The following is a 26659-nucleotide window of genomic DNA, read 5'->3' as shown; positions in this document are numbered from 1 at the left end:
TTCTTCAGATTGTTCAAATGTGGGAACTTCCAGAAATAGATCTGATGGCGTCTCATCTAAACAAGAAACTTCCCAGGTATCTGTCCAGATCCCGGGATCCTCAGGCGGAGGCAGTGGATGCATTATCACTTCCTTGGAAGTATCATCCTGCCTATATCTTTCCGCCTCTAGTTCTTCTTCCAAGAGTAATCTCCAAGATTCTGAAGGAATGCTTGTTTGTTCTGCTGGTAGCTCCGGCATGGCCTCACAGGTTTTGGTATGCGGATCTTGTCCGGATGGCCTCTTGCCAACCGTGGACTCTTCCGTTAAGACCAGACCTTCTGTCGCAAGGTCCTTTTTTCCATCAGGATCTCAAATCCTTAAATTTAAAGGTATGGAGATTGAACGCTTGATTCTTAGTCAAAGAGGTTTCTCTGACTCTGTGATTAATACTATGTTACAGGCTCGTAAATCTGTATCTAGAGAGATATATTATAGAGTCTGGAAGACTTATATTTCTTGGTGTCTTTCTCATCATTTTTCTTGGCATTCTTTTAGAATACCGAGAATTTTACAGTTTCTTCAGGATGGTTTAGATAAAGGTTTGTCCGCAAGTTCCTTGAAAGGACAAATCTCTGCTCTTTCTGTTCTTTTTCACAGAAAGATTGCTAATCTTCCTGATATTCATTGTTTTGTACAAGCTTTGGTTCGTATAAAACCTGTCATTAAGTCAATTTCCCCTCCTTGGAGTTTGAATTTGGTTCTGGGGGCTCTTCAAGCTCCTCCTTTTGAACCCATGCATTCATTGGACATTAAATTACTTTCTTGGAAAGTTTTGTTCCTTTTGGCGATCTCTTCTGCCAGAAGAGTCTCTGAATTATCTGCTCTTTCTTGTGAGTCTCCTTTTCTGATTTTTCATCAGGATAAGGCGGTGTTGCGAACTTCTTTTCAATTTTTACTTAAGGTTGTGAATTCCAACAACATTAGTAGAGAAATTGTGGTTCCTTCATTATGTCCTAATCCTAAGAATTCTAAGGAGAAATCGTTGCATTCTTTGGATGTTGTTAGAGCTTTGAAATATTATGTTGAAGCTACTAAGTCTTTCCGAAAGACTTCTAGTCTATTTGTTAACTTTTCCGGTTCTAGAAAAGGCCAGAAAGCTTCTGCCATTTCTTTGGCATCTTGGTTGAAATCTTTAATTCATCATGCCTATGTCGAGTCGGGTAAAACTCCGCCTCAAAGGATTACAGCTCATTCTACTAGGTCAGTTTCTACTTCCTGGGCGTTTAGGAATGAAGCTTAGGTTGATCAGATTTGCAAAGCAGCAACTTGGTCCTCTTTGCATACTTTTACTAAATTCTACCATTTTGATGTGTTTTCTTCTTCTGAAGCAGTTTTTGGTAGAAAAGTACTTCAGGCAGCGGTTTCAGTTTGAATCTTCTGCTTATGTTTTCATTAAACTTTATTTTGGGTGTGGATTATTTTCAGCAGGAATTGGCTGTCTTTATTTTATCCCTCCCTCTCTAGTGACTCTTGCGTGGAAAGATCCACATCTTGGGTAGTCATTATCCCATACGTCACTAGCTCATGGACTCTTGCTAATTACATGAAAGAAAACATAATTTATGTAAGAACTTACCTGATAAATTCATTTCTTTCATATTAGCAAGAGTCCATGAGGCCCACCCTTTTTGTGGTGGTTATGATTTTTTTGTATAAAGCACAATTATTCCAATTCCTTATTTTATATGCTTTCGCACTTTATTCTTATCACCCCACTTCTTGGCTATTCGTTAAACTGATTTGTGGGTGTGGTGAGGGGTGTATTTATAGGCATTTTGAGGTTTGGGAAACTTTGCCCCTCCTGGTAGGAATGTATATCCCATACGTCACTAGCTCATGGACTCTTGCTAATATGAAAGAAATGAATTTATCAGGTAAGTTCTTACATAAATTATGTTTTCTTTCATATTAGCAAGAGTCCATGAGCTAGTGACGTATGGGATAATGACTACCCAAGATGTGGATCTTTCCACGCAAGAGTCACTAGAGAGGGAGGGATAAAATAAAGACAGCCAATTTCGCTGAAAAATAATCCACACCCAAAATAAAGTTTAAATTTTATAATGAAAAAAACTGAAAACATAAGCAGAAGATTCAAACTGAAACAGCTGCCTGAAGTACTTTTCTACCAAAAACAGCTTCAGAAGAAGAAAACACATCAAAATGGTAGAATTTAGTAAAAGTATGCAAAAAAGACCAAGTTGCTGCTTTGCAAATCTGATCAACCGAAGCTTCATTCCTAAACGCCCAGGAAGTAGAAACTGACCTAGTAGAATGAGCTGTAATCCTTTGAGGCGGAGTTTTACCCGACTCGACAAAAGCATGATGAATTAAAGATTTCAACCAAGATGCCAAAGAAATGGCAGAGGCCTTCTGACCTTTCCTAGAACCGGAAAAGATAACAAATAGACTAGAAGTCTTTCGGAAATTCTTAGTAGCTTCAACATAATATGTCAAAGCTCTAACTACATCCAAAGAATGCAATGATTTCTCCTTAGAATTCTTAGGATTAGGACATAATGAAGGAACCACAATTTCTCTACTAATGTTGTTGGAATTCACAACCTTAGGTAAAAATTCAAAAGAAGTTCGCAACACCGCCTTATCCTGATGAAAAATGAGAAAAGGAGACTCACAAGAAAGAGCAGATAATTCAGAATCTTAATGACAGGTTTTAAACGAACCAAAGCTTGTACAAAACAATGAATATAAGGAAGATTAGCAATCTTTCTGTGAAAAAGAACAGAAAGAGCAGAGATTTGTCCTTTCAAGGAACTTGCAGACAAACCTTTCTCCAAACCATCCTGAAGAAACTGTAAAATTCTCGGAATTCTAAAAGAATGCCAGGAAAAATGATGAGAAAGACACCAAGAAATACAAGTCTTCCAGACTCTATATCTCCCTAGATACAGATTTACGAGCCTGTAACATAGTATTAATCACAGAGTCAGAGAAACCTCTTTGACTAAGAATCAAGCGTTCAATCTCCATACCTTTAAATTTAAGGATTTGAGATCCTGATGGAAAAAAGGACCTTGCGACAGGAGGTCTGGTCTTAACGGAAGAGACCACGGTTGGCAAGAGGCCATCCGGACAAGATCCGCATACCAAAACCTGTGAGGCCATGCTGGAGCTACCAGCAGAACAAACGAGCATTCCTTCAGAATCTTGGAGATCACTCTTGGAAGAAGAACTAGAGGCGGAAAGATATAAACAGGATGATACTTCCAAGGAAGTGACAATGCATCCACTGCTTCCGCTTGAGGATCCCTGGATCTGGACAGATACCTGGGAAGTTTCTTGTTTAGATGAGAGGCCATCAGATCTATTTCTGGAAGTCCCCACATTTGGACAATCTGAAGAAATACCTCTGGGTGAAGAGACCATTCGCCCGGATGCAACGTTTGGCGACTGAGATAATCTGCTTCCCAATTGTCTATACCTGGGATATGAACCGCAGAAACTAGACAGGAGCTGGATTCCGCCCAAACCAGAATTCAAGATACTTCTTTCATAGCCAGAGGGCTGTGAGTCCCTCCTTGATGATTGATGTATGCCACAGATGTGACATTGTCTGTCTGAAAACAAATGAACGAGTTCCAAAATATTGATCGGTAATCTCACCTCCTGAGATTCCCAAACCCCTTGTGCCGTCAGAGACCCCCACACAGCTCCCCAACCTTTAAGACTTGCATCTGTTGAGATTACAGTCCAGGTCGGAAGAACAAAAGAAGCCCCCTGAACTAAACGATGGTGATCTGTCCACCACGTCAGACAGTGTCGTACAATCGGTTTTAAAGATATTAATTGAGATATCTTTGTGTAATCCCTGCACCACTGGTTCAGCATACAGAGCTGAAGAGGTCGCATGTGAAAACGAGCAAAGGGGATCGCGTCCGATGCAGCAGTCATAAGACCTAGAATTTCCATGCATAAGGCTACCGAAGGGAATGATTGTGACTGAAGGTTTCGACAAGCTGATATCAATTTTAGACGTCTCTTGTCTGTCAAAGATAGAGTCATGGACACTGAATCTATCTGGAAACCCAAAAAGGTTACCCTTGTCTGAGGAATCAATGAACTTTTTAGTAAATTGATCCTCCAACCATGATCTTGAAGAAACAACACAAGTCGATTCGTATGAAATTCTGCTAAATGTGAAGACTGAGCAAGTACCAAGATATCGTCCAAATAAGGAAATACCACAATACCCTGTTCTCTGATTACAGACAGAAGGGCACCGAGAACCTTTGTAAAAATTCTTGGAGCTGTTGCTAGGCCAAACGGCAGAGCCACAAACTGGTAATGCTTGTCTAGGAACGAGAATCTCAGAAACTGATAGTGATCTGGATGAATCGGAATATGCAGATATGCATCCTGTAAATCTATTGTAGACATATAATGCCCTTGCTGAACAAAAGGCAGGATAGTCCTTACAGTTACCATTTTGAATGTTGGTATCCTTACATAACGATTCAATATTTTTAGATCCAGAACTGGTCTGAAGGAATTCTCCTTCTTTGGTACAATGAAGAGATTTGAATAAAACCCCAGCCCCTGTTCCAGAACTGGAACTGGCATAATTACTCCAGCCAACTCTAGATCTGAAACACATTTCAGAAATGCTTGAGCCTTTGCTGGATTTACTGGGACACGGGAAAGAAAAAATCTCTTTGCAGGAGGCCTTATCTTGAAGCCAATTCTGTACCCTTCTGAAACAATATTCTGAATCCAAAGATTGTGAACGGAATTGATCCAAATTCCTTTGAAAAAACGTAATCTGCCCCCTACCAGCTGAGCTGGAATGAGGGCCGCACCATCATGTGGACTTAGGAGCTGGCTTTGGTTTTCTAAAAGGCTTGGATTTATTCCAGACTGGAGATGGTTTCCAAACTGATACCGCTCCTGAGGATGAAGGATCAGGCTTTTGTTCCTTGTTGTGACGAAAGGAACGAAAACGATTATTAGACCTAAATTTACCTTTAGATTTTTTATCCTGTGGTAAAAAAGTTCCTTTCCCTCCAGTAACAGTTGAGATAATAGAATCCAACTGAGAACCAAATAATTTATTACCCTGGAAAGAAAGGGAAAGCAGAGTAGACTTAGAAGACATATCAGCATTCCAAGTTTTAAGCCATAAAGCTCTTCTAGCTAAAATAGCTAGAGACATATACCTGACATCAACCCTAATGATATCAAAGATGGCATCACAAATAAAATTATTAGCATGTTGAAGAAGAATAATAATGCTATGAGAATTATGATTTGTTACTTGTTGCGCTAAAGCTTCCAACCAAAAAGTTGAAGCTGCAGCAACATCCGCCAAAGATATAGCAGGTCTAAGAAGATTACCTGAACACAAGTAAGCTTTTCTTAGAAAGGATTCAATTTTCCTATCTAAAGGATCCTTAAAGGAAGTACCATCTGCCGTAGGAATGGTAGTACGCTTAGCAAGAGTAGAGACAGCCCCATCAACCTTAGGGATTTTGTCCCAAAATTATAATCTGTCAGATGGCACAGGATATAATTGCTTAAAGCGTTTAGAAGGAGTAAATGAATTACCCAAATTATTCCATTCCCTGGAAATTACTTCAGAAATAGCACCAGGAACAGGAAAAACTTCTGGAATAACTACAGGAGATTTAAAAACCTTATCTAAACGTTTAGATTTAGTATCAAGAGGACCAGAATCCTCAATTTCTAATGCAATTAGGACTTCTTTAAGTAAAGAACGAATAAATTCCATTTTAAATAAATATGAAGATTTATCAGCATCAACCTCTGAGACAGAATCCTCTGAACCAGAAGAGCCATTATCAGAATCAGAATGATGATGTTCATTTAAAAATTCATCTGAAAAATGAGAAGTTTTAAAAGACTTTTTACGTTTACTAGAAGGAGGAATAACAGACATAGCCTTCTTAATGGATTTAGAAACAAAATCTCTTATGTTATCAGGAACACTCTGAGTATTAGATGTTGATGGAACAGCAACAGGTAATGTAACTTTACTAAAGGAAATATTATCTGCATTAACAAGTTTGTCATGACATTCAATACAAACAACAGCTGGAGGAACAGCTACCAAAAGTTTACAGCAGATACACTTAGCTTTGGTAGCTCCAGCAACAGGCAGCGATTTTCCAGAAGTATCTTCTGACTCAGCTTCAACATGGGACATCTTGCAATATGTAATAGAAAAAACAACATATAAAGCAAAATTGATCAAATTCCTTAAATGACAGTTTCAGGAATGGGAAAAAATGCCAGTGAACAAGCTTCTAGCAACCAGAAGCAATAAAAAATGAGACTTAAATAATGTGGAGACAAAAGTGACGACCATATTTTTTTAGCGCCAAATAAGACGCCCACATTATTTGGCGCCTAAATGCTTATGGCGCCAAAAATGACGCCACATCCGGAACGCCGACATTTTTGGCGCAAAAGAACGTCAAAAATGACGCAACTTCCGGCGACACGTATGACGCCGGAAACAGAAAAAAATTTTTGCGCCAAAAAAGTCAGCGCCAAGAATGACGCAATAAAATGAAGCATTTTCAGCCCCGCGAGCCTAACAGCCCACAGGGAAAAGACAAATTTTATGCTAAGAAAAAAATTGTTCTATTCAAATGCATTATCCCAAATATGAAACTGACTGTCTGAAAATAAGGAATGTTGAACATCCTGAGTCAAGGCAAATAAATGTTTGAATACATATATTTAGAACTTTATAAAAAAGTGCCCAACCATAGCTTAGAGTGTCACAGAAAATAAGACTTACTTACCCCAGGACACTCATCTACATGTTGTAGAAAGCCAAACCAGTACTGAAACGAAAATCAGCAGAGGTAATGGTATATATATATATATATAAGAGTATATCGTCGATCTGAAAAGGGAGGTAAGAGATGAATCTCTACGACCGATAACAGAGAACCTATGAAATAGACCCCGTAGAAGGAGATCATTGAATTCAAATAGGCAATACTCTCCTCACATCCCTCTGACATTCACTGCACGCTGAGAGGAAAACCGGGCTCCAACCTGCTGCGGAGCGCATATCAACGTAGAATCTAGCACAAACTTACTTCACCACCTCCATAGGAGGCAAAGTTTGTAAAACTGATTTGTGGGTGTGGTGAGGGGTGTATTTGTAGGCATTTTGAGGTTTGGGAAACTTTGCCCCTCCTGGTAGGAATGTATATCCCATACGTCACTAGCTCATGGACTCTTGCTAATTACATGAAAGAAATGGAAATCAAATGTTTCAACCAATGGAGTTCTAGATTTGGAGTCACACTCAAAATTAAAGTGGAAAAACACACTACAGGCTGATCCAACTTTGATGTAATGTCCTTAAAACAAGTCAAAATGAGGCTCAGTAGTGTGTGTGGCCCCCACATGCCTGTATGACCTCCCTACAACGCCTGTGCATGCTCCTGATGAGGTGGCGGATGGTCTCCTGAGGGATCTCCTCCCAGATCTGGACTAAAGCATCTGCCAACTCCTGGACAGTGTGTGGTGCAACGTGACATTGGTGGATGGAGCGAGACATGATGTCCCAGATGTGCTCAATTGGATTCAGGTCTGGGGAACAGGCGGGCCAGTCCATAGCATCAATGCCTTCGTCTTGCAGGAACTGCTGACACACTCCAGCCACATGAAGTCTAGCATTGTCTTGCATTAGGAGGAACCCAGGGCAAACCGCACCAGCATATGGTCTCACAAAGGGTCTGAGGATCTCATCTGGGTACCTAATGGCAGTCAGGCTACCTCTGGCGAGCACATGGAGGGCTGTGCGACACCCCAAAGAAATGCCAAACCCCACCATTACTGACCCACTGCCAAACCGGTCATGCTGGAGGATGTTGCAGGCAGCAGAACGTTCTCCATGGCGCCTCCAGACTCTGTCACGTCTGTCACATGTGCTCAGTGTGAACCTGCTTTCATCTGTGAAGAGCACAGGGCACCAGTGGCGAATTTACCAATCTAGGTGTTCTCTGGCAAATGCCAAACGTCCTGCATGGTCTTGGGCTGTAAGCACAACCCCCACCTGTGGATGTTGGGCCCTCATAGAGTCTGTTTCTGACCATTTGAGCAGACACATGCACATTTGTGGCCTGCTGGAGGTCATTTTGCAGGGCTCTGGCAGTGCTCCTCCTGTTCCTCCTTGCACAAAAGCAGAGGTAGCGGTCCTGCAGCTGGGTTGTTGCCCTCCTACGGCCTCCTCCACGTCTCCTGATGTACTGGCCTGTCTCTTGGTAGCGCCTCCATGCTCTGGACACTATGCTGACAGACACAGCAATCCTTCTTGCCACAGCTGGCATTGATGTGCCATCCTGGATGAGCTGCACTACCTGAGCCACTTGTGTGGGTTGTAGACTCAGTCTCATGCTACCACTAGAGTGAAAGCACCACCAGAATTCAAAAGTGTTAATAATGCCTTCTGGTACTGTGAGCGCGCCAGTCTCCTTATCTCAATCGGTTGTTGCGGCTGTAGGAAGGTTCTCACAGCTGTCTCAAATAGGATTCAGACAGAGATTTGTCTAATAATTTTTGCAGGAGACACTCTAGTCTGAAATAGTGAGCGTCCAGGCGCTGAAGCATGGCCTTGTCCTGCATAGGGGCCAGTATTAAAGATATTGTTCAGCGGTTAGATGTTCCCCCAAGAGATATGATGGATATGTGATATTTTGAATTGTGCAGTCTAGGAGCGACAAAAAACCTGAGGAGCGACAAAAAACCTGGGGACTGGGGGGGGGGGGGGAGGTCGTCGCCTAGTAGTGAGCCGCTGCTCTAGGCCCTAATTATCCATTCCTCATTTACAGAATCATGCACACAGCAAATGTGGCCTGAAACAAACCCTTGCTTTGATAGTTATGTGAAGTTCAGTATCAATGCTGTTTTTTTAGCCTAATAATTGGCGGATTATAGAGGAATCCTCGGGAGCTCTAGGAAAAGCGTCCTTTTTAGAACGCAGCTTGGACACGCCCCATAACTTCAGATAATTTAATAGAAAACTGAATAAATGATCTTACTTAAAACTGATATTCAACAATGGTCGGCCCACAGCACATAGTGCTGTGGACATAGTGCAAGGAGTTTGCCCATTAGTGGTGCCATTGCTCTACTGATACGTGTGGGTCCTAAGAAAACCACAAGGACCAAGAGTCTCTCGTCAGGCCTCTAGGACCATCCTCAGAGAGAGGACCGAGAGGTCCCTAAACCGTAGTCTGAAAAAGATCCTTGTGAGAGGAACATGAAGGTAAACATCCTTCAGGTCGATGGAGGTCAACTCCCTGACTCTCAAACCAAAAGGAGAACAATCTCCATTATGGAGAATGGAACCCTGCGAAATATGTTGAGACACATCAGATCTAGAATAGGTCGAAATATCCCTCCTTCTTGTAATTATAAACAAGTTATAAAATAACAACCATGCTTAAAAAAAATCCATCCAGGTACTGACTGGGCTTGGCCCTGCTGAACTTCCTAGATCAGACAGGATCAGATGCATTCAGGGCAGAGTGGCGAGAGACTAGACTAGAGTGCTTACACCTAGACCTGCACACCGGCATCACCAATGAAGGCAATCACTCCATCCTTAATGCTTCTTCAAATATGTAATATTGCCCAGCAATTACATACCACACAGATTTAAAATAATTAAAATAAATTATATCAATAAAAAGTCTACAACTACTGAATAAATCTAGGCGACCACTCCATCCTTAATGCCTTATCCTCAAATATGTAACATAGCCCAGAAATTACATACCGCACAGAGTTAAATAAATTAAAATAAATTATATTAGTAATTGCCCAGTCATAAGAATTACACAAATAATAGGGCCAAGTGGATCCCTGAGAGACCACTTCCATGCAATAAGATGTGTCAGTAGGGATACAAACTACTGATCAAATTTGATTATCGCCACATGGCAAATAAAACAGAACATTGTGCCCAAAAGAAAATGATTAACATCAAAAAAGGCTACTATATTAGCCTAATGATATTCTGAGGAAAAAAAATCATTGTTACCCTTAGTTGCCACTATAAAGTGCAACTGAAATGTGTACCTCAGATAAGGTAGCAGAGCAGGGTCTAGAGTAGATAAGGCGCGCAATGAGATCACATTGAACGCCTTTTTTTCCCAAACTAAATAAGCCTACAGCACCTTGCAGTCGGCAATAGAGGATAGAGAGCGGCGGTAGGAAAAAACAATAAGTTAAACCGCTGAGATAGGAGGTTACTATTTAGTTACGATCCTCCTCTGCTGCTTCGTTCCCATTGTAAAACCAGATACTGTATGGAATTAAGGCATAACAGTCTTAACCTAAAACTGTACTAGCAAAGATCACAACCTGATCCTCTAGTATGCAGGGATCTTAAGGAGCTGCGTATCACACTTCACAGCACGCAAATAGATTGCGCCCAAACTACGCAGTAAGTTCTCTCTCACATACCGTTCCCTTAAGGTGCCGTATCCTATGTGTTAGGGGGAAATCAGGTATAAAAAACGGAAACAATTAGTTGCCTTCTTTGTGAGCACCAGTGTTCTTGCCGACCCCCATACAGTGAATAAAGCCATGAAAAGGGCTAAAGGCAGTGAAAAAGGTCCCTGACTGCCCAAGGAACCATTAATGCGATCCGTTATAATAAATAACCCTTGAAGTGTAATATCCAGGTCACATATAAATCCCTACGAGAAGGAATTTTAGGCACATATTAGTTTACTAGATTATGTCCCCTCAATGCACACCAGAACAGAGAGGATATAATTTAACATGAAAGGTCCCTTACCATCATCAGCCCTATTAGACAACAAGCCATGAGGGCAGGGATACAGGACTCACTGCTAGAAGTCTTCTTTCTTCTACACCAGCTTCTGGTCTGTCAGTTTCACCGGCTTCTGACAGGGACCTTGAACCTCATCTGTGAGCAGGCACTTAATTCTAGGTCTGGCAGATCCAAACGACTTCTGACAGGGACCTAGAGAAAAGAAAAAGCAGAGTAACCAACCCTGGTTTTCCATGTAGGGGATAGCATAAAATGTTGAAGGAAAAAAGTAAGGACTTCCTCACTGACCTCCAACAGCTAATAGCCACCATAACTCTTACTAAAGAGAATTACATGGACACAGCATTGCCCCAATCCTTGCTTCCAGGGAAAAGTACCTATTTAAGGATTAAAAACTTGATTTTCTTCAGACACCATCTTCGCACACCTACTATGATATAAACAGGCAAAGAATGACTAAGGGATTTTTTTCTTTCGTGATTCAGATAAGGCATGCAATTTTAAGCAACTTTCTAATTTACTCCTATTATTACATTTTCTTCATTCTCTTGGTATATTTATTTGAAAAGCAAGAAGTTTAGATGCCGGCCCATTTTTGGTGAACAACCTGGGTTGTTCTTGCTGATTGTTGGATAAATCCCCCCCCCCAATAAACAAGGGTTGTCCAGGGTCTGAACCAAAAACAATAGCTTAGATGCCTTCTTTTTCAAATCCTTACAAATCTGATCCATAGAGGCCTCGTTCTTAAAGGCCCAAGAGGAAACCACGGCTTTAGTGGAATGAGCCGTTATCCTCCCAGGAGGATGATGTCCCGCTGTCTCGTAAGCTAAGTGGATGACACTCCTTAACCAAGAAGATGGGGAAGTCGAGGTAGCCTTCTGCCCCTTACGCTTCCTCGAAAAGACAACAAAGAGGAAGATTGTCTAAACTCCTTAATAGCCTGAAGATAGAACTTCAAGGCGCAAACCACATCCAAATTGTGAAGTAAGCGTTCCTTCGATAAAAAAGGGTTAGGACACAAGGAAGGAACCACAATCTCCTGATTGATGTTGCGATCTGACACAACCTTAGGAAGAAAACCTAATTTAGTACGTAAAACTGCTTTATCTGCATGAAAAATCAGATAAGGGGGCTCACATTGCAAAGCAGAGATCTCAGAAACTCTGTGCGCAGAGGCAATAGCCAATGAAAAGAGAACATTCTAAGATAACAATTTAATGTCAACGGAATGCAGAGGCTCAAAGGGAACCTGTTGCAAAACCTGAAGAACAAGATTTAGGCTCCAAGGAGGAGCCCCAGATCTAAAACACAGGTCTGATCCTAATCATTAACAAACAAATTAACAAAGGACTGTACATCTGGAAGCTTATAAAATTCAAGAAACTCCAGCCACCAATTTCTTTTAAAAGACCTTTATTCTTTAGTCATGGGTCCCATTGATATACAACGTTTCAAGCCAGCATTAGGCTCTTAGTCATGTACACTTTAGCTATACAGGTTTCTGTTACTTATACCTGCACCTGTTAATCACTCACCTGATGTTAATTAACCCATTCCATAAGGAACACAACCATTGCTGTTGCAACAGTGACATCTTGTGGATGAAAAATATAGTACACCACTTGTTTATATTCTGAATTTTTTAGTGTTCCTTCATGGGATGGATGAATACCATCACATATTCTTAAAACCACATAAAACCTATATACAATTTAAAAAGAGGAGCATAAAATCCCAATATCTATAGAGCCACAGTAATGTGAATCAATGTACATAATACATTCTCATTATCATAAATTTCAAACAAAAAATTATCATACAGAAAAATTTAAAGAGATATATCTTTCCAAAAGCACCTGTTTTCTCAAAAAAAGATCTCAGATCTTATTTGACCATATTTGACCAGTTATTGCTATCCTTAAATTTTAATATCTATACCATTAATATGTTTATTAGTTGACTTATCCATATACTACATAAATGATCCATATACTACATAAATGATTAGAGGTCAACAAAACAGACTCCAATCAAAATCTTTATTTAGACCCCTAGGGGTCAGGCAGTCCAATTTGTGGATCCAGAACATCTCCCTCATTTTGAGGAGATGTTCCCTGTCACCACCCCTTCTTGGTTTCATTACCTGATCTATAATGAGGAATCTAAGTTGACTAATGTTATGACCTGCAGAGAGGAAGTGAGAGGACACAGGAGCCTCCATGTTTTTACATCTTATATTTGATTTATGTTCTGTTATCCTATCCCTTACCTCTCTGCAGGTCTCGCCTACATAGATAAGTCCACATGGACACTTGATCATATAAATAGCAAAGGTGGTTCTGCATGTGAAATATTTGTTTATTGTAAATTTACGTCCACTAGTTGGATGATAGAAGTTTTTTCCTTTTATCATGGAACTGCAATGACTGCAGTTCAAGCATGGATAACAACCATTATTTTTACTACCAATTGTTGTTTGGATATTTCTTTTAGCAGAACCTATGTCAGTGTGTACAATCAAATCCTTGATACTTTTATTTTTCTTATATGCTACCATGGGCACCTGTTTGAATTCTTCTACTTGTGGATTACATTCCCTTATTATATGCCAGTGTCTTTTCAAGACACCGGTTATTTTTTGACTGAACCTATTATGTTGAGTGACAAATATTATGTTATTCTCTCCTTTCTTACCTAGATTTCCTTGTTTCTGATTTTGTTTAGGACCAGCTTCTACATTAGCCAATTGTTCCATTATCAAATTTCTAGGGTATTTTCTAGCAATGAATTTGTTCGCCATATCCCCTAACCTTTGTTTGCATTTATTGCTATCTGACACAATTCTCTTGACCCTAGTAAACTGGCTCTTAGGTATTGCTTTAAACACACTCTCTGGGTGGCAGCTGCCATATTGTAGCAAATTATTTTTATCAGTCTTTTTTATATATAGATCAGTTTCTAAAAAAAAAAAATGGATCCACAAATTGGACTGCCTGACCCCTAGGGGTCTAAATAAAGATTTTGATTGGAGTCTGTTTTGTTGACCTCTAATCATTTATGTAGTATATGGATCATTTATGTAGTATATGGATAAGTCAACTAATAAACATATTAATGGTATAGATATTAAAATTTAAGGATAGCAATAACTGGTCAAATATGGTCAAATAAGATCTGAGATCTTTTTTTGAGAAAACAGGTGCTTTTGGAAAGATATATCTCTTTAAATTTTTCTGTATGATAATTTTTTGTTTGAAATTTATGATAATGAGAATGTATTATGTACATTGATTCACATTACTGTGGCTCTATAGATATTGGGATTTTATGCTCCTCTTTTTAAATTGTATATAGGTTTTATGTGGTTTTAAGAATATGTGATGGTGTTCATTCATCCCATGAAGGAACACTAAAAAATTCAGAATATAAACAAGTGGTGTACTATATTTTTCATCCACAAGATGTCACTGTTGCAACAGCAATGGTTGTGTTCCTTATGGAATGGGTTAATTCACATCAGGTGAGTGATTAACAGGTGCAGGTATAAGTAACAGAAACCTGTATAGCTAAAGTGTACATGACTAAGAGCCTAATGCTGGCTTGAAACGTTGTATATCAATGGGACCCATGACTAAAGAATAAAGGTCTTTTAAAAGAAATTGGTGGCTGGAGTTTCTAGAATTTTATGGACATTGGTGAGACTTGGCAAGTCTGTTACTCCGTGCCCCACTGGAAGAGGTAATTGGTGTGCTGTTTTCCACTTTTTTGATTCTACTGCATCTGGAAGCTTAGCCAGTCTCTTATGCAATAAAACTGACGGGGCCGAAATCTGTCTCCTCAGGGAACTAGAAGAAAGGCCCTTCTCCAGCCCATCATGGAGAAAAGATAAGATCCTGGCAACCTTAACACTGTGCCAGGAAAAACATGCTCTTCACACCAGAATAAGTAGGTCCTCCACACCTTGTGGTAGATACGCGAGTAACTGGTTTACGAGCTTGAATAAGAGTATCAATGACAATCTCAGAGAAACCTCTCTTGGCTAAGACTAAGCGTACAATCTCCACGCAGTCAGCCTCATAGAATCTAGATTTTAATGAACAAATGGACCTTGTATAATCAGGTCTCTGCGACAAGGTAACTTCCACAGAGGAAATGAGGACATCCCCAGTAGATCCGCAAACCACGTCCTTTGCGGTCATGATGGAGCAATCAGGATTACTGATACCCGCTCCTGCTTGATGCGGGCCACCAATCGAGAAAAAAGTGGTTATGGAGGAAAATGATATATGAGTTTGAACCTCCAGGGCACTGCTAGTGCATCTATTAGATCCACGTGGGGATGCCTCGACCTAAACCTGGATAGCTTGGTATTAATATGGGACGCCATGAGATCTATCTGCATATCTCTGCAAACACCTCGGGATAGAGAGACCATTCTCCTGGATGGAAGGATTGCCTGCTGAGAAAATCCGCCTCCCAGTTGTCCATACCCGGAATGTGGATCGCTGACAGTGAACAGCTGTGGGCCTTCGCCTCTCAAGTATCTGAGACACTTCATCGCCAAGGAAATTCTCGTTCCCTCCTGATGGTTGATGTAAGCCACCGAGGTTTTATTGTCCGATTGGAATCTGATAAACTGGGATGAACCCAGAAGTGGCCAAGCCTTCAAGGCCTTGAAGATTACCCGTAGTTGCAAAATATTGATGGGGAGGGAGGACTCCTCCGGAATAAACACCCCTGTGCCTTCCTGGCATCCCAAACCGCTCCCCATCCGGATAGGCTTGCATCCATAGTCACAATCTCCCAGGATAGTCTTAAGAGCATGTCCCTCAGAACAGATGATCTGGACAGAGCCACCAAGAGAGCAATTCTCTTGACCGGCTGTCTAATACAATGTGTTGAGACAGATCTGAATGATCGCCATTCCACTGCCTCAGCATGCGCAGTTGTAAAGGTCTGAGACAGAACCTGGCAAAAGGAATTATGTCCATGTAGGACACCATGAAACTAATCACCTCCATACACTGAGCCACAGAGGGACTCAAGGAGGTCCGGAAGGCAAGACATGCCGAAGTTAGCTTGCAACGTCTCTGGTCTGTTAGAAATGTCCTCATGGATATGGTGTCTATTATAGTACCAAGAAATTCCACCCTGGTACTTGGGATAAGAAAACTCTTTTCCAAGTTTATCTTCCATCCATGTGATCGAAGAAGACTAAGAAGGGACTCCGAGAATTCTTCCGCAAGACGAAAGGATGGTTCTTGCACCAGAATATCATCCAAGTATGGGGCTACTGCAATACCCTCAGTTCTGGCAATGGCTAGAAGACCCCCAGAACCTTTGTAATGATTCTTGGAGCAGTAGCTAGGCCAAAAGGAAGGGCAATGAACTGGAAGTGCTGGTCCAGGAATGCAAACCTCAGGAACTGAAAGTGTCTTCCCTGTGGATTGGAACATGAAGGTAAGCGTCCTTTAGATATATAGTGGTCATAAACTGGCCTTCCTGAATTAAAGGAAAGATGGACCTTATCGGCTCCATCTTGAAGGAAGGGACACTAAGAAATTTGTATAAGCAATATAGGTCCAGAATTGGGCGGAAAGTTCCCTCCTCCTTTGGGACCACAAAAAGGTTTGAATAAAACCCCAAACCTCTTTCTTCAATAGGCACCGGGACAAAAACTCCTAAGGAGGATAGATCCCGAACGCACCCTAGAAAGGCATCCCTCTTTTCTGGTCTGGTAGACAGCTTCGAGAGAAGGAATCTGCCCCTTAGCGGATGAGATTTAAAGCCTATCTTGTATCCCTGAGACACCACCTCCAGGACTCACGGATCCTGTACGTCCTTAAAAAATTAGAAGATTGTCGTCCCTTAGACTTGTTCTTCTTATCTTGCGGTAGGAAGGCACCCTTGCCTCCAGTAACTGTAGAAATAATGGAGTCCAGGCCTGGACCAAATAAAATCTTTCCCTTGAAGGGAAGAGAAAGGAGTCTGGACTAAGAAGTCATATACCTGCAGACCAAGACTTCAACCAGAGCCCCCGGCGGGCTAGGACCGCTAAGCCAGAGGTCTTTGCATTTAGGCGAATAATTTGCATGTTCGCATCACAGATAAAAGAATTAGCAATTCTCAGAGCTTTAATTCTGTCTCAAATATCCTTGAGGAGAGACTCCACCTCAATGAGTTTCAACAAAGAGTCGCACCAGTAGAAAGCCGCTCCAGCAACCGGGGCAACTGCAGCAGCCAATTGAAACAAAAATCCTGTATGTTGAAACATCTTTCTCAGAAAAGTTTCCATTTTCATATCTATCGGCTCTCTGAACGAAGAACTATCCTCAAGAGGTATAGTGGTACATTTAGCAAGCGTAGAGATAGCACTATCCACATTCAGAATGGAGCCCCACAAATCCAGTTAAAAGTCCGGGACCGGGAACAACTTTTTAAAAGTAGACGATGGGGAAACGGAAGAACCATTTCTTTCCCATTCGTTCTTAATAATGTTCGCCATCTTAACCAGCACAGGAAAAGTCAAAGGAACTTTCCTGTCTTTGTAAACTCTGTCTAATTTAGGTATCATAATTTCTTCAAGCAGCGCGGCCCTTGGAACCTCTAATTTAGACAGAACCTCCTTTAATAAAAAACACAAGTGCTCAATTTTAAATCTAAAGGACGGTTCCTCCACAGCAGGAGACTTAGATGCTAAGGACTCCAACCCAGAGAGTTCACCCTCTGAAGCTACACAGCTTAACTCAACATCGGATAACTGGAACATAATAGCTAAATCCGATAAATATTTAGATGACTCCAGGTCAGGAGAGCTATGTTTAACCTTTCTCTTGCATTTGTTAGAACGAAGTAATGCAATGAGGGCCACAGACACCGCCGTTTGCAAATGCAGGAAGAAGGCCCCCTCCGGATGAAGTATTAGATGTGCTACAGGGAACTGCATGTTGAGTGGATAATGTAGCAAGGGTAGTAATCTCACGGGACGCAGAGTCCTGAGAGGTAGATGGCTCAGAGGAACTAAGAGCCTTAGCAGGCTTGTCTCTCTTCTTAGACTTTATAACGGTGTTAAGGCATGTGGAACATAATTGAGTGGGCAGGAAAACCACGGCCTCCTCACAATACAGACAGGTATGATTTAGAACAGAAGGAGTACCTTCTAACATGTCGGAGTCCTCCATAGCTCAGGTTATACCCACAGGAGGACACAAATAAAAACGTTTTTTATTATAGAAAACTGCACCTTTATACTCCCAATGGCTGGGGCACTCACCACTTCCTAGACCAACACAGTTAACAGAGGAAACGCTCTCCTCACGTCTCAGCCAGAATGGAGGAAATAAACATAGACCACACCCGGTCACATGGAGTGCAAGACAGTACTTCCCCTGTTATTACAAGTACAGCAAGTGATAGGAGCTGTGCAACAATTTCAAAAACGACAGTGAAAATTACAAGTGAAACCTGTTTGTTCCAGCCAAAAACACACAGTCTATCAACCAAGGAAAAAAAATCACACAAAGCAGCATGTATAATAACTAGTATTTATATAATAATAATAATAACTAGTATTTATATAGCGCCATTCTCCCAGTGGGACTCAAAGCACTTTTTCAGCGCTCGCTCTCGGAATTAACCAAATCGGCAGCTGAATAGTAATAGTTGTTATTATTACCCAATTTAATGGTACTCATTTTATCGACCTCGGAAGGATGAAGGGCTGAGTCGGCCCTGCCGGGATTTGAACCTGTGACCTTGGATCTTTCAAACAGGCTTTTTTGTAGTCAGGGTATTTACCACCTGAGCTACCTCACCGGCCTAAATGTAAATAATTAATACACTGATTAATTAACCACAACTGTTCGATAAACCCCCTTCAGAGGATATTAACCCTGGATCCTATTAAGGTACAAAGGAGCCACACTGTGACCCTGTAATAGCATTTTATGTGTAAAAATTGAAACGATCTTAACTCCAGGATCCATGCTGTGGAACAGAACACAGCCTCTCAAGTGTGACAGTCTTATAGCAGCGCTCCTGACATGGACTTGAGTGAGAGAAAACAGTGAAACTCGTCAACACTGATTGCTTAGGAGCTGTTAGCAGTAGTTTGGATGGTTTCGCAGAAAAACTTTCCCTGCATCTCCAGACTCAGCTTTCATCAATACTTTCACTGAGAGGTTGACACGACTACTTAAAACTCCAGTCCTATCTCGAACGGCAGATACCCTTTTTCAGGACTCTCCAAATCTTTTGACACTTCTCTGCCACCTCCTAACGTGATGAAAGACAAAAATGAAGCCATGGACTCTCCCTAATCTTAGGAAGGAAAAAAGCATTTTCACAGGAGACAGGCAGCAGAAGGAAATAAAGGGAATTATTTATTTAACATAGTTGTGGTATATATTTAAAAAAAAATAAAAAAGAACAGTTACCTTTACTATGACTTTAAAGGGACAGTTAGTCTTATTTTGTTTGTATGTATGCAACAGCAAAATAAAAATATAACATTTAAAATGGTCACTTTAAAAAATATGTATTGTTTTGCAGGCCATCACAACCCTGAAATAAAACTTTAAGTGTAAACTTGCTTCATTTTGTGTGGCCAATTAGCGAAAAATATGAAAAAGTTCCTGCACATATCAACCAATGACGGAAAAATATTTTATTTAAGGGGGAAGTGGAAACACTACACTGTTCAGGTTAAAATTACAGGAAAAGCAGGCAAAATAAATAAAAAATAATGAACGTTCATTACAATTGTTTTTTAATTATATATAATCAGACATTTTATGGAAAATAAAATTTTGAGTTCAACGAACACACAAATTACAGATAAAAACGTTACCATTATTCTAGTTTGCATAGTATATAAAATCACCAGTACAGTAAAAAGGATGATAAATATGCTCATATCTAATAAAATGAGGCTGAAAGGAAAATAAATCAACTAAACAAAGATTATTAACCACACACAGTCATTTTTACTTAACTGCTGTGTAACAATTCTCACATACCAAAGTGCTATATATGAGAGGAAGATGTAAAAATTATTCAACATCAGTTTAGCAATTAAATACAAACACATAACTTTAATGTTAATCAATATATCATATAACATTGGTACCACAGTGATTTAATATTCCAGTTGCTTGGGACCAAATGAGACTCAAGGGATTCTTAAAAGCTTTGGGGCATAACGAAATCCTAATTTAAACAATAGAATGCCTTATCATCATTTGCATAATTTACATTAAGCAGATCTGAATGGAGCACAAAAAAATATTTATACATTAAAAAGCTGAAAAATATTACCCTTAAATGGAGATTCAAGTACTGGAGCAGGTTTCTGCGCCAAAAATATTCTTTTGGCATACTTGCTTAAAGCACCACTTTTCTCATTTGGAACTATAAGTTGCCTCACAAATCTTGTGCGGTCTCTGATATCGTAGTTTTGATCATACTTGCCAAGGTTTAATATGTACTGAGTAAGCAATTTTGTCTAAAGGGAGAAGAGAAAAAGACAGCACAAGTTATTTATGATTATTGATAACTCTCAGTAAACATATTTAAAGGGGTAATAAAAATGAACTGTTAAGACAAACAAATGTTGCTCCACCGGGAAAAAGCATTTCTAAAGCTGCAAATGGAATTTTGAAGCCAAAGCACATGTCCTCTTCTGTAATGGGAGGTGAATACTAACTAGTGAAAAGCAGCCATGTGCTAGATTATTAAACTGCTGAAGTGGAAAGAAAGGCATCATTAAAAAATAATCATATATGGCAAACCTACTGAAGGGTCTAGTGGAGGATAATGAATGTGGAAATACAACTAAAAACATGGCACTCAAAACTTAATCTACAAAATATGCAGGATATCAAAACATCACAGGGTATTAGGGGGCTGGCAAAGTGTTCCTGTGGAGGTGGTTTTTATGAAGAGATATTATCCCTGGCATCAGCAGTGCCTCGACTCTAACTACACTCAGTTACTTTCCTCTGAATTATGACCCATTAAGAGAGACATATGAATCACTGAACTGGATTACTGCAAATTATTTGCAGTGCATTTTAGCTGTTACTTTTCTCTAATAGCAAGCTGCTGATGCCCTCTAAAAACAGAATTACAAGACTGTTTAAATCCTCCTGGAATATTGTTCTTTTATTTATTTATGTAAGATAACAGCATCTTTTCCATTATTTACTAATTCAGCAGCTGAATATGCCACATTAAAACTGCATTGAGATCATTTTTATAATAACCACTGGAAGACCACATTTTACCATTATGCATTAAAGTTACTAGGTAAATGCATCCATATTAGTTCAATATATTTTTTTACATATTCTGCTGATAACTAGATATATTCAGCACAAATATAGACACAAATACTTTGCATAACAAGCGCACAGGGTGAAGGGTGGTTATTTTAAACTAATGAAGTAAATTTATACACGGTGTACTGAACTGAATAAGAAAAAATGAGTTGAGCATTACAAGAATTTCTTGTAATGAAGGGGGAAGGAATATTTTATTGGTGTTTGCATTAGCAGCTTGTAGCTTTGAAATAATTTAAATAAATAAACTACGCTTCTAGAGCCCAGGTGTGATTTTTTGCATTTGTTTTGAAGCAGGGCAGTCTCAAGATATTGTGCTTCCTGGGTCTAATAATAAAACATTTCCCTACCAAAATCTTAACCCCATCATCATAAATGCAAAAACATAATTTATGTAAGAACTTACCTGATAAATTCATTTCTTTCATATTAGCAAGAGTCCATGAGCTAGTGACGTATGGGATATACATTCCTACCAGGAGGGGCAAAGTTTCCCAAACCTCAAAATGCCTATAAATACACCCCTCACACAAAAATCAGTTTAACGCATAGCCAAGAAGTGGGGTGATAAGACAAAAGTGCGAAAGCATAAAAAATAAGGAATTGGAATAATTGTGCTTTATACAAAAAAATTATAACCACCAGAAAAAGGGTGGGCCTCATGGACTCTTGCTAATATTAAAGAAATGAATTTATCAGGTAAGTTCTTACATAAATTATGTTTTCTTTCATGTAATTAGCAAGAGTCCATGAGCTAGTGACGTATGGGATAATGAATACCCAAGATGTGGACCTTCCACGCAAGAGTCACTAGAGAGGGAGGGATAAAACAAAGACAGCCAATTCCGCTGAAAATAATCCACACCCAAAATAAAGTTTAAATCTTATAATGAAAAAAACTGAAATTATAAGCAGAAGAATCAAACTGAAACAGCTGCCTGAAGAACTTTTCTACCAAAAACTGCTTCAGAAGAAGAAAACACATCAAAATGGTAGAATTTAGTAAAAGTATGCAAAGAAGACCAAGTTGCTGCTTTGCAAAACTGATCAACTGAAGCTTCATTCCTAAACGCCCAGGAAGTAGAAACTGACCTAGTAGAATGAGCTGTAATCCTTTGAGGCGGAGGTTTACCCGACTCGACATAAGCATGATGAATTAAAGATTTCAACCAAGATGCCAAGGAAATGGCAGAGGCCTTCTGACCTTTCCTAGAATCGGAAAAGATAACAAAAAGACTAGAAGTCTTTCGGAAATTCTTAGTAGCTGCAACATAATATTTCAAAGCTCTAACTACATCCAAAGAATGCAATGATCTCTCCTTAGAATTCTTAGGATTAGGACATAATGAAGGAACCACAATTTCTCTACTAATGTTGTTAGAATTCACCACCTTAGGTAAAAATTTAAAAGAAGTTCGCAACACCGCCTTATCCTGATGAAAAATCAGAAAAGGAGACTCACAAGAAAGAGCAGATAATTCAGAAACTCTTCTAGCACAAGAGATGGTCAAAAGAAAAAAAAACTTTCCAAGAAAGTAATTTAAAGTCCAGTGAATGCATAGGTTCAAATGGAGGAGCTTGAAGAGCCCCCAGAACCAAATTCAAACTCCAAGGAGGAGAAATTGACTTAACAGGTTTTATATGAACCAAAGCTTGTACAAAAACATAATTTATGTAAGAACTTACCTGATAAATTCATTTCTTTCATATTAGCAAGAGTCCATGAGCTAGTGACGTATGGGATATACATTCCTACCAGGAGGGGCAAAGTTTCCCAAACCTCAAAATGCCTATAAATACACCCCTCACCACACCCACAATTCAGTTTAACGAATAGCCAAGAAGTGGGGTGATAAAAAAGTGCGAAAGCATATAAAATAAGGAATTGGAATAATTGTGCTTTATACAAAATCATAACCACCACAAAAAAAGGGCGGGCCTCATGGACTCTTGCTAATATGAAAGAAATGAATTTATCAGGTAAGTTCTTACATAAATTATGTTTTCTTTGATGTAATTAGCAAGAGTCCATGAGCTAGTGACGTATGGGATAATGACTACCCAAGATGTGGATCTTTCCACACAAGAGTCACTAGAGAGGGAGGGACAAAATAAAGACAGCCAATTCCTGCTGAAAATAATCCACACCCAAAATAAAGTTTAATGAAAAACATAAGCAGAAGATTCAAACTGAAACCGCTGCCTGAAGTACTTTTCTACCAAAAACTGCTTCAGAAGAAGAAAATACATCAAAATGGTAGAATTTAGTAAAAGTATGCAAAGAGGACCAAGTTGCTGCTTTGCAAATCTGATCAACCGAAGCTTCATTCCTAAACGCCCAGGAAGTAGAAACTGACCTAGTAGAATGAGCTGTAATTTTCTGAGGCGGAGTTTTACCCGACTCAACATAGGCAAGATGAATTAAAGATTTCAACCAAGATGCCAAAGAAATGGCAGAAGCTTTCTGGCCTTTTCTAGAACCGGAAAAGATAACAAATAGACTAGAAGTCTTTCGGAAAGATTTAGTAGCTTCAACATAATATTTCAAAGCTCTAACAACATCCAAAGAATGCAACGATTTCTCCTTAGAATTCTTAGGATTAGGACATAATGAAGGAACCACAATTTCTCTACTAATGTTGTTGGAATTCACAACTTTAGGTAAAAATTCAAAAGAAGTTCGCAACACCGCCTTATCCTGATGAAAAATCAGAAAAGGAGACTCACAAGAAAGAGCAGATAATTCAGAAACTCTTCTGGCAGAAGAGATGGCCAAAAGGAACAAAACTTTCCAAGAAAGTAATTTAATGTCCAATGAATGCATAGGTTCAAATGGAGGAGCTTGAAGCGCCCCCAGAACCAAATTCAAACTCCAAGGAGGAGAAATTGACTTAATGACAGGCTTTATACGAACCAAAGCTTGTACAAAACAATGAATATCAGGAAGAATAGCAATCTTTCTGTGAAAAAGAACAGAAAGAGCAGAGATTTGTCCTTTCAAGGAACTTGCAGACAAACCCTTATCTAAACCATCCTGAAGAAACTGTAATACTCTCGGTATTCTAAAAGAATGCCAAGAAAAATGATGAGAAAGACACCAAGAAATATAAGTCTTCCAGACTCTATAATATATCTCTCTAGATACAGATTTACGAGCCTGTAACATAGTATTAATCACAGAGTCAGAGAAACCTCTGTGACCAAGAATCAAGCGTTCAATCTCCATACCTTTAAATTTAAGGATTTCAGATCCTGATGGAAAAAAGGACCTTGAGACAGAAGGTCTGGTCTTAACGGAAGAGTCCACGGTTGGCAAGAGGCCATCCGGACAAGATCTGCATACCAAAACCTGTGAGGCCATGCTGAAGCTACCAGCAGAACAAACGAGCATTCCTTCAGAATCTTGGAGATTACTCTTGGAAGAAGAACTAGAGGCGGAAAGATATAGGCAGGATGATACTTCCAAGGAAGTGATAATGCATCCACTGCCTCCGCCTGAGGATCCCGGGATCTGGACAGATACCTGGGAAGTTTCTTGTTTAGATGAGACGCCATCAGATCTATTTCTGGAAGTTCCCACATTTGAACAATCTGAAGAAATACCTCTGGGTGAAGAGACCATTCGCCCGGATGCAACGTTTGGCGACTGAGATAATCCGCTTCCCAATTGTCTATACCTGGGCTATGAACCGCAGAGAGTAGACAGGAGCTGGATTCCGCCCAAACCAAAATTCGAGATACTTCTTTCATAGCTAGAGGACTGTGAGTCCCTCCTTGATGATTGATGTATGCCACAGTTGTGACATTGTCTGTCTGAAAACAAATGAACGATTCTCTCTTCAGAAGAGGCCAAAACTGAAGAGCTCTGAAAATTGCACGGAGTTCCAAAATATTGATCGGTAATCTCACCTCCTGAGATTCCCAAACTCCTTGTGCCGTCAGAGATCCCCACACAGCTCCCCAACCTGTGAGACTTGCATCTGTTGAAATTACAGTCCAGGTCGGAAGCACAAAAGAAGCCCCCTGAATTAAACAATGGTGATCTGTCCACCACGTTAGAGAGTGTCGAACAATCGGTTTTAAAGATATTAATTGAGATATCTTTGTGTAATCCTTGCACCATTGATTCAACATACAGAGCTGAAGAGGTCGCATGTGAAAACGAGCAAAGGGGATCGCGTCCGATGCAGCAGTCATAAGACCTAGAATTTCCATGCATAAGGCTACCGAAGGGAATGATTGTGACTGAAGGTTTCGACAAGCTGTAATTAATTTTAGACGTCTCTTGTCTGTTAAAGACAGAGTCATGGACACTGAATCCATCTGGAAACCCAGAAAGGTTACCCTTGTCTGAGGAATCAATGAACTTTTTGGTAAATTGATCCTCCAACCATGATCTTGAAGAAACAACACAAGTCAATTCGTATGAGATTCTGCTAAATGTAAAGACTGAGCAAGTACCAAGATATCGTCCAAATAAGGAAATACCACAATACCCTGTTCTCTGATTACAGACAGAAGGGCACCGAGAACCTTTGTAAAAATTCTTGGAGCTGTAGCTAGGCCAAACGGCAGAGCCACAAACTGGTAATGCTTGTCCAGAAAAGAGAATCTCAGGAACTGATAATGATCTGGATGAATCGGAATATGCAGATATGCATCCTGTAAATCTATTGTGGACATATAATTCCCTTGCTGAACAAAAGGCAAGATAGTCCTTACAGTTACCATCTTGAACGTTGGTATCCTTACATAACGATTCAATATTTTTAGATCCAGAACTGGTCTGAAGGAATTCTCCTTCTTTGGTACAATGAAGAGATTTGAATAAAACCCCATCCCCTGTTCCGGAACTGGAACTGGCATAATTACTCCAGTCAACTCTAGATCTGAAACACAATTCAGAAATGCTTGAGCTTTTACTGGATTTACTGGGACACGGGAAAGAAAAAATCTCTTTGCAGGAGGTCTCATCTTGAAACCAATTCTGTACCCTTCTGAAACAATGTTCTGAATCCAAGGATTGTGAACAGAATTGATCCAAATTTCCTTGAAAAAACGTAACCTGCCCCCTACCAGCTGAGCTGGAATGAGGGCCGCACCTTCATGTGGACTTAGAAGCAGGCTTTGCCTTTCTAGCTGGCTTGGATTTATTCCAGACTGGAGATGGTTTCCAAACTGAAACTGCTCCTGAGGATGAAGGATCAGGCTTTTGTTCTTTGTTGAAACGAAAGGAACGAAAACGATTATTAGCCCTGTTTTTACCTTTAGATTTTTTATCCTGTGGTAAAAAAGTTCCTTTCCCACCAGTAACAGTTGAAATAATAGAATCCAACTGAGAACCAAATAATTTGTTACCCTGGAAAGAAATAGAAAGTAGAGTTGATTTAGAAGCCATATAAGCATTCCAAGTTTTAAGCCATAAAGCTCTTCTAGCTAAAATAGCTAGAGACATAAAGCTGACATCAACTCTGATAAT

The 26659-nt window shown here is 39.9% G+C and overlaps 1 protein-coding gene across 2 annotated transcripts in view; it reads right to left on the bottom strand.

The window, feature by feature from the left end:
• AP3B1 (adaptor related protein complex 3 subunit beta 1) overlaps window positions 1–26659 on the bottom strand; it is a 1155804-nt gene that overhangs the window by 379270 nt on the left and 749875 nt on the right. For both annotated transcript variants that reach the window (XM_053701376.1, XM_053701377.1), the window contains exon 16: window positions 20159–20345. In XM_053701376.1, coding sequence (XP_053557351.1) covers window positions 20159–20345 — 187 coding nt within the window. The remainder of the gene's footprint in view (window positions 1–20158; window positions 20346–26659) is intronic.

The sequence above is a fragment of the Bombina bombina genome, chromosome 2, assembly GCF_027579735.1.
Source record: "Bombina bombina isolate aBomBom1 chromosome 2, aBomBom1.pri, whole genome shotgun sequence".
Classification (NCBI taxonomy): domain Eukaryota; kingdom Metazoa; phylum Chordata; class Amphibia; order Anura; family Bombinatoridae; genus Bombina; species Bombina bombina.
The sequence above is the reverse complement of the archived record's forward strand: the minus strand, read 5'-3'. Positions and strand labels throughout refer to the sequence as shown.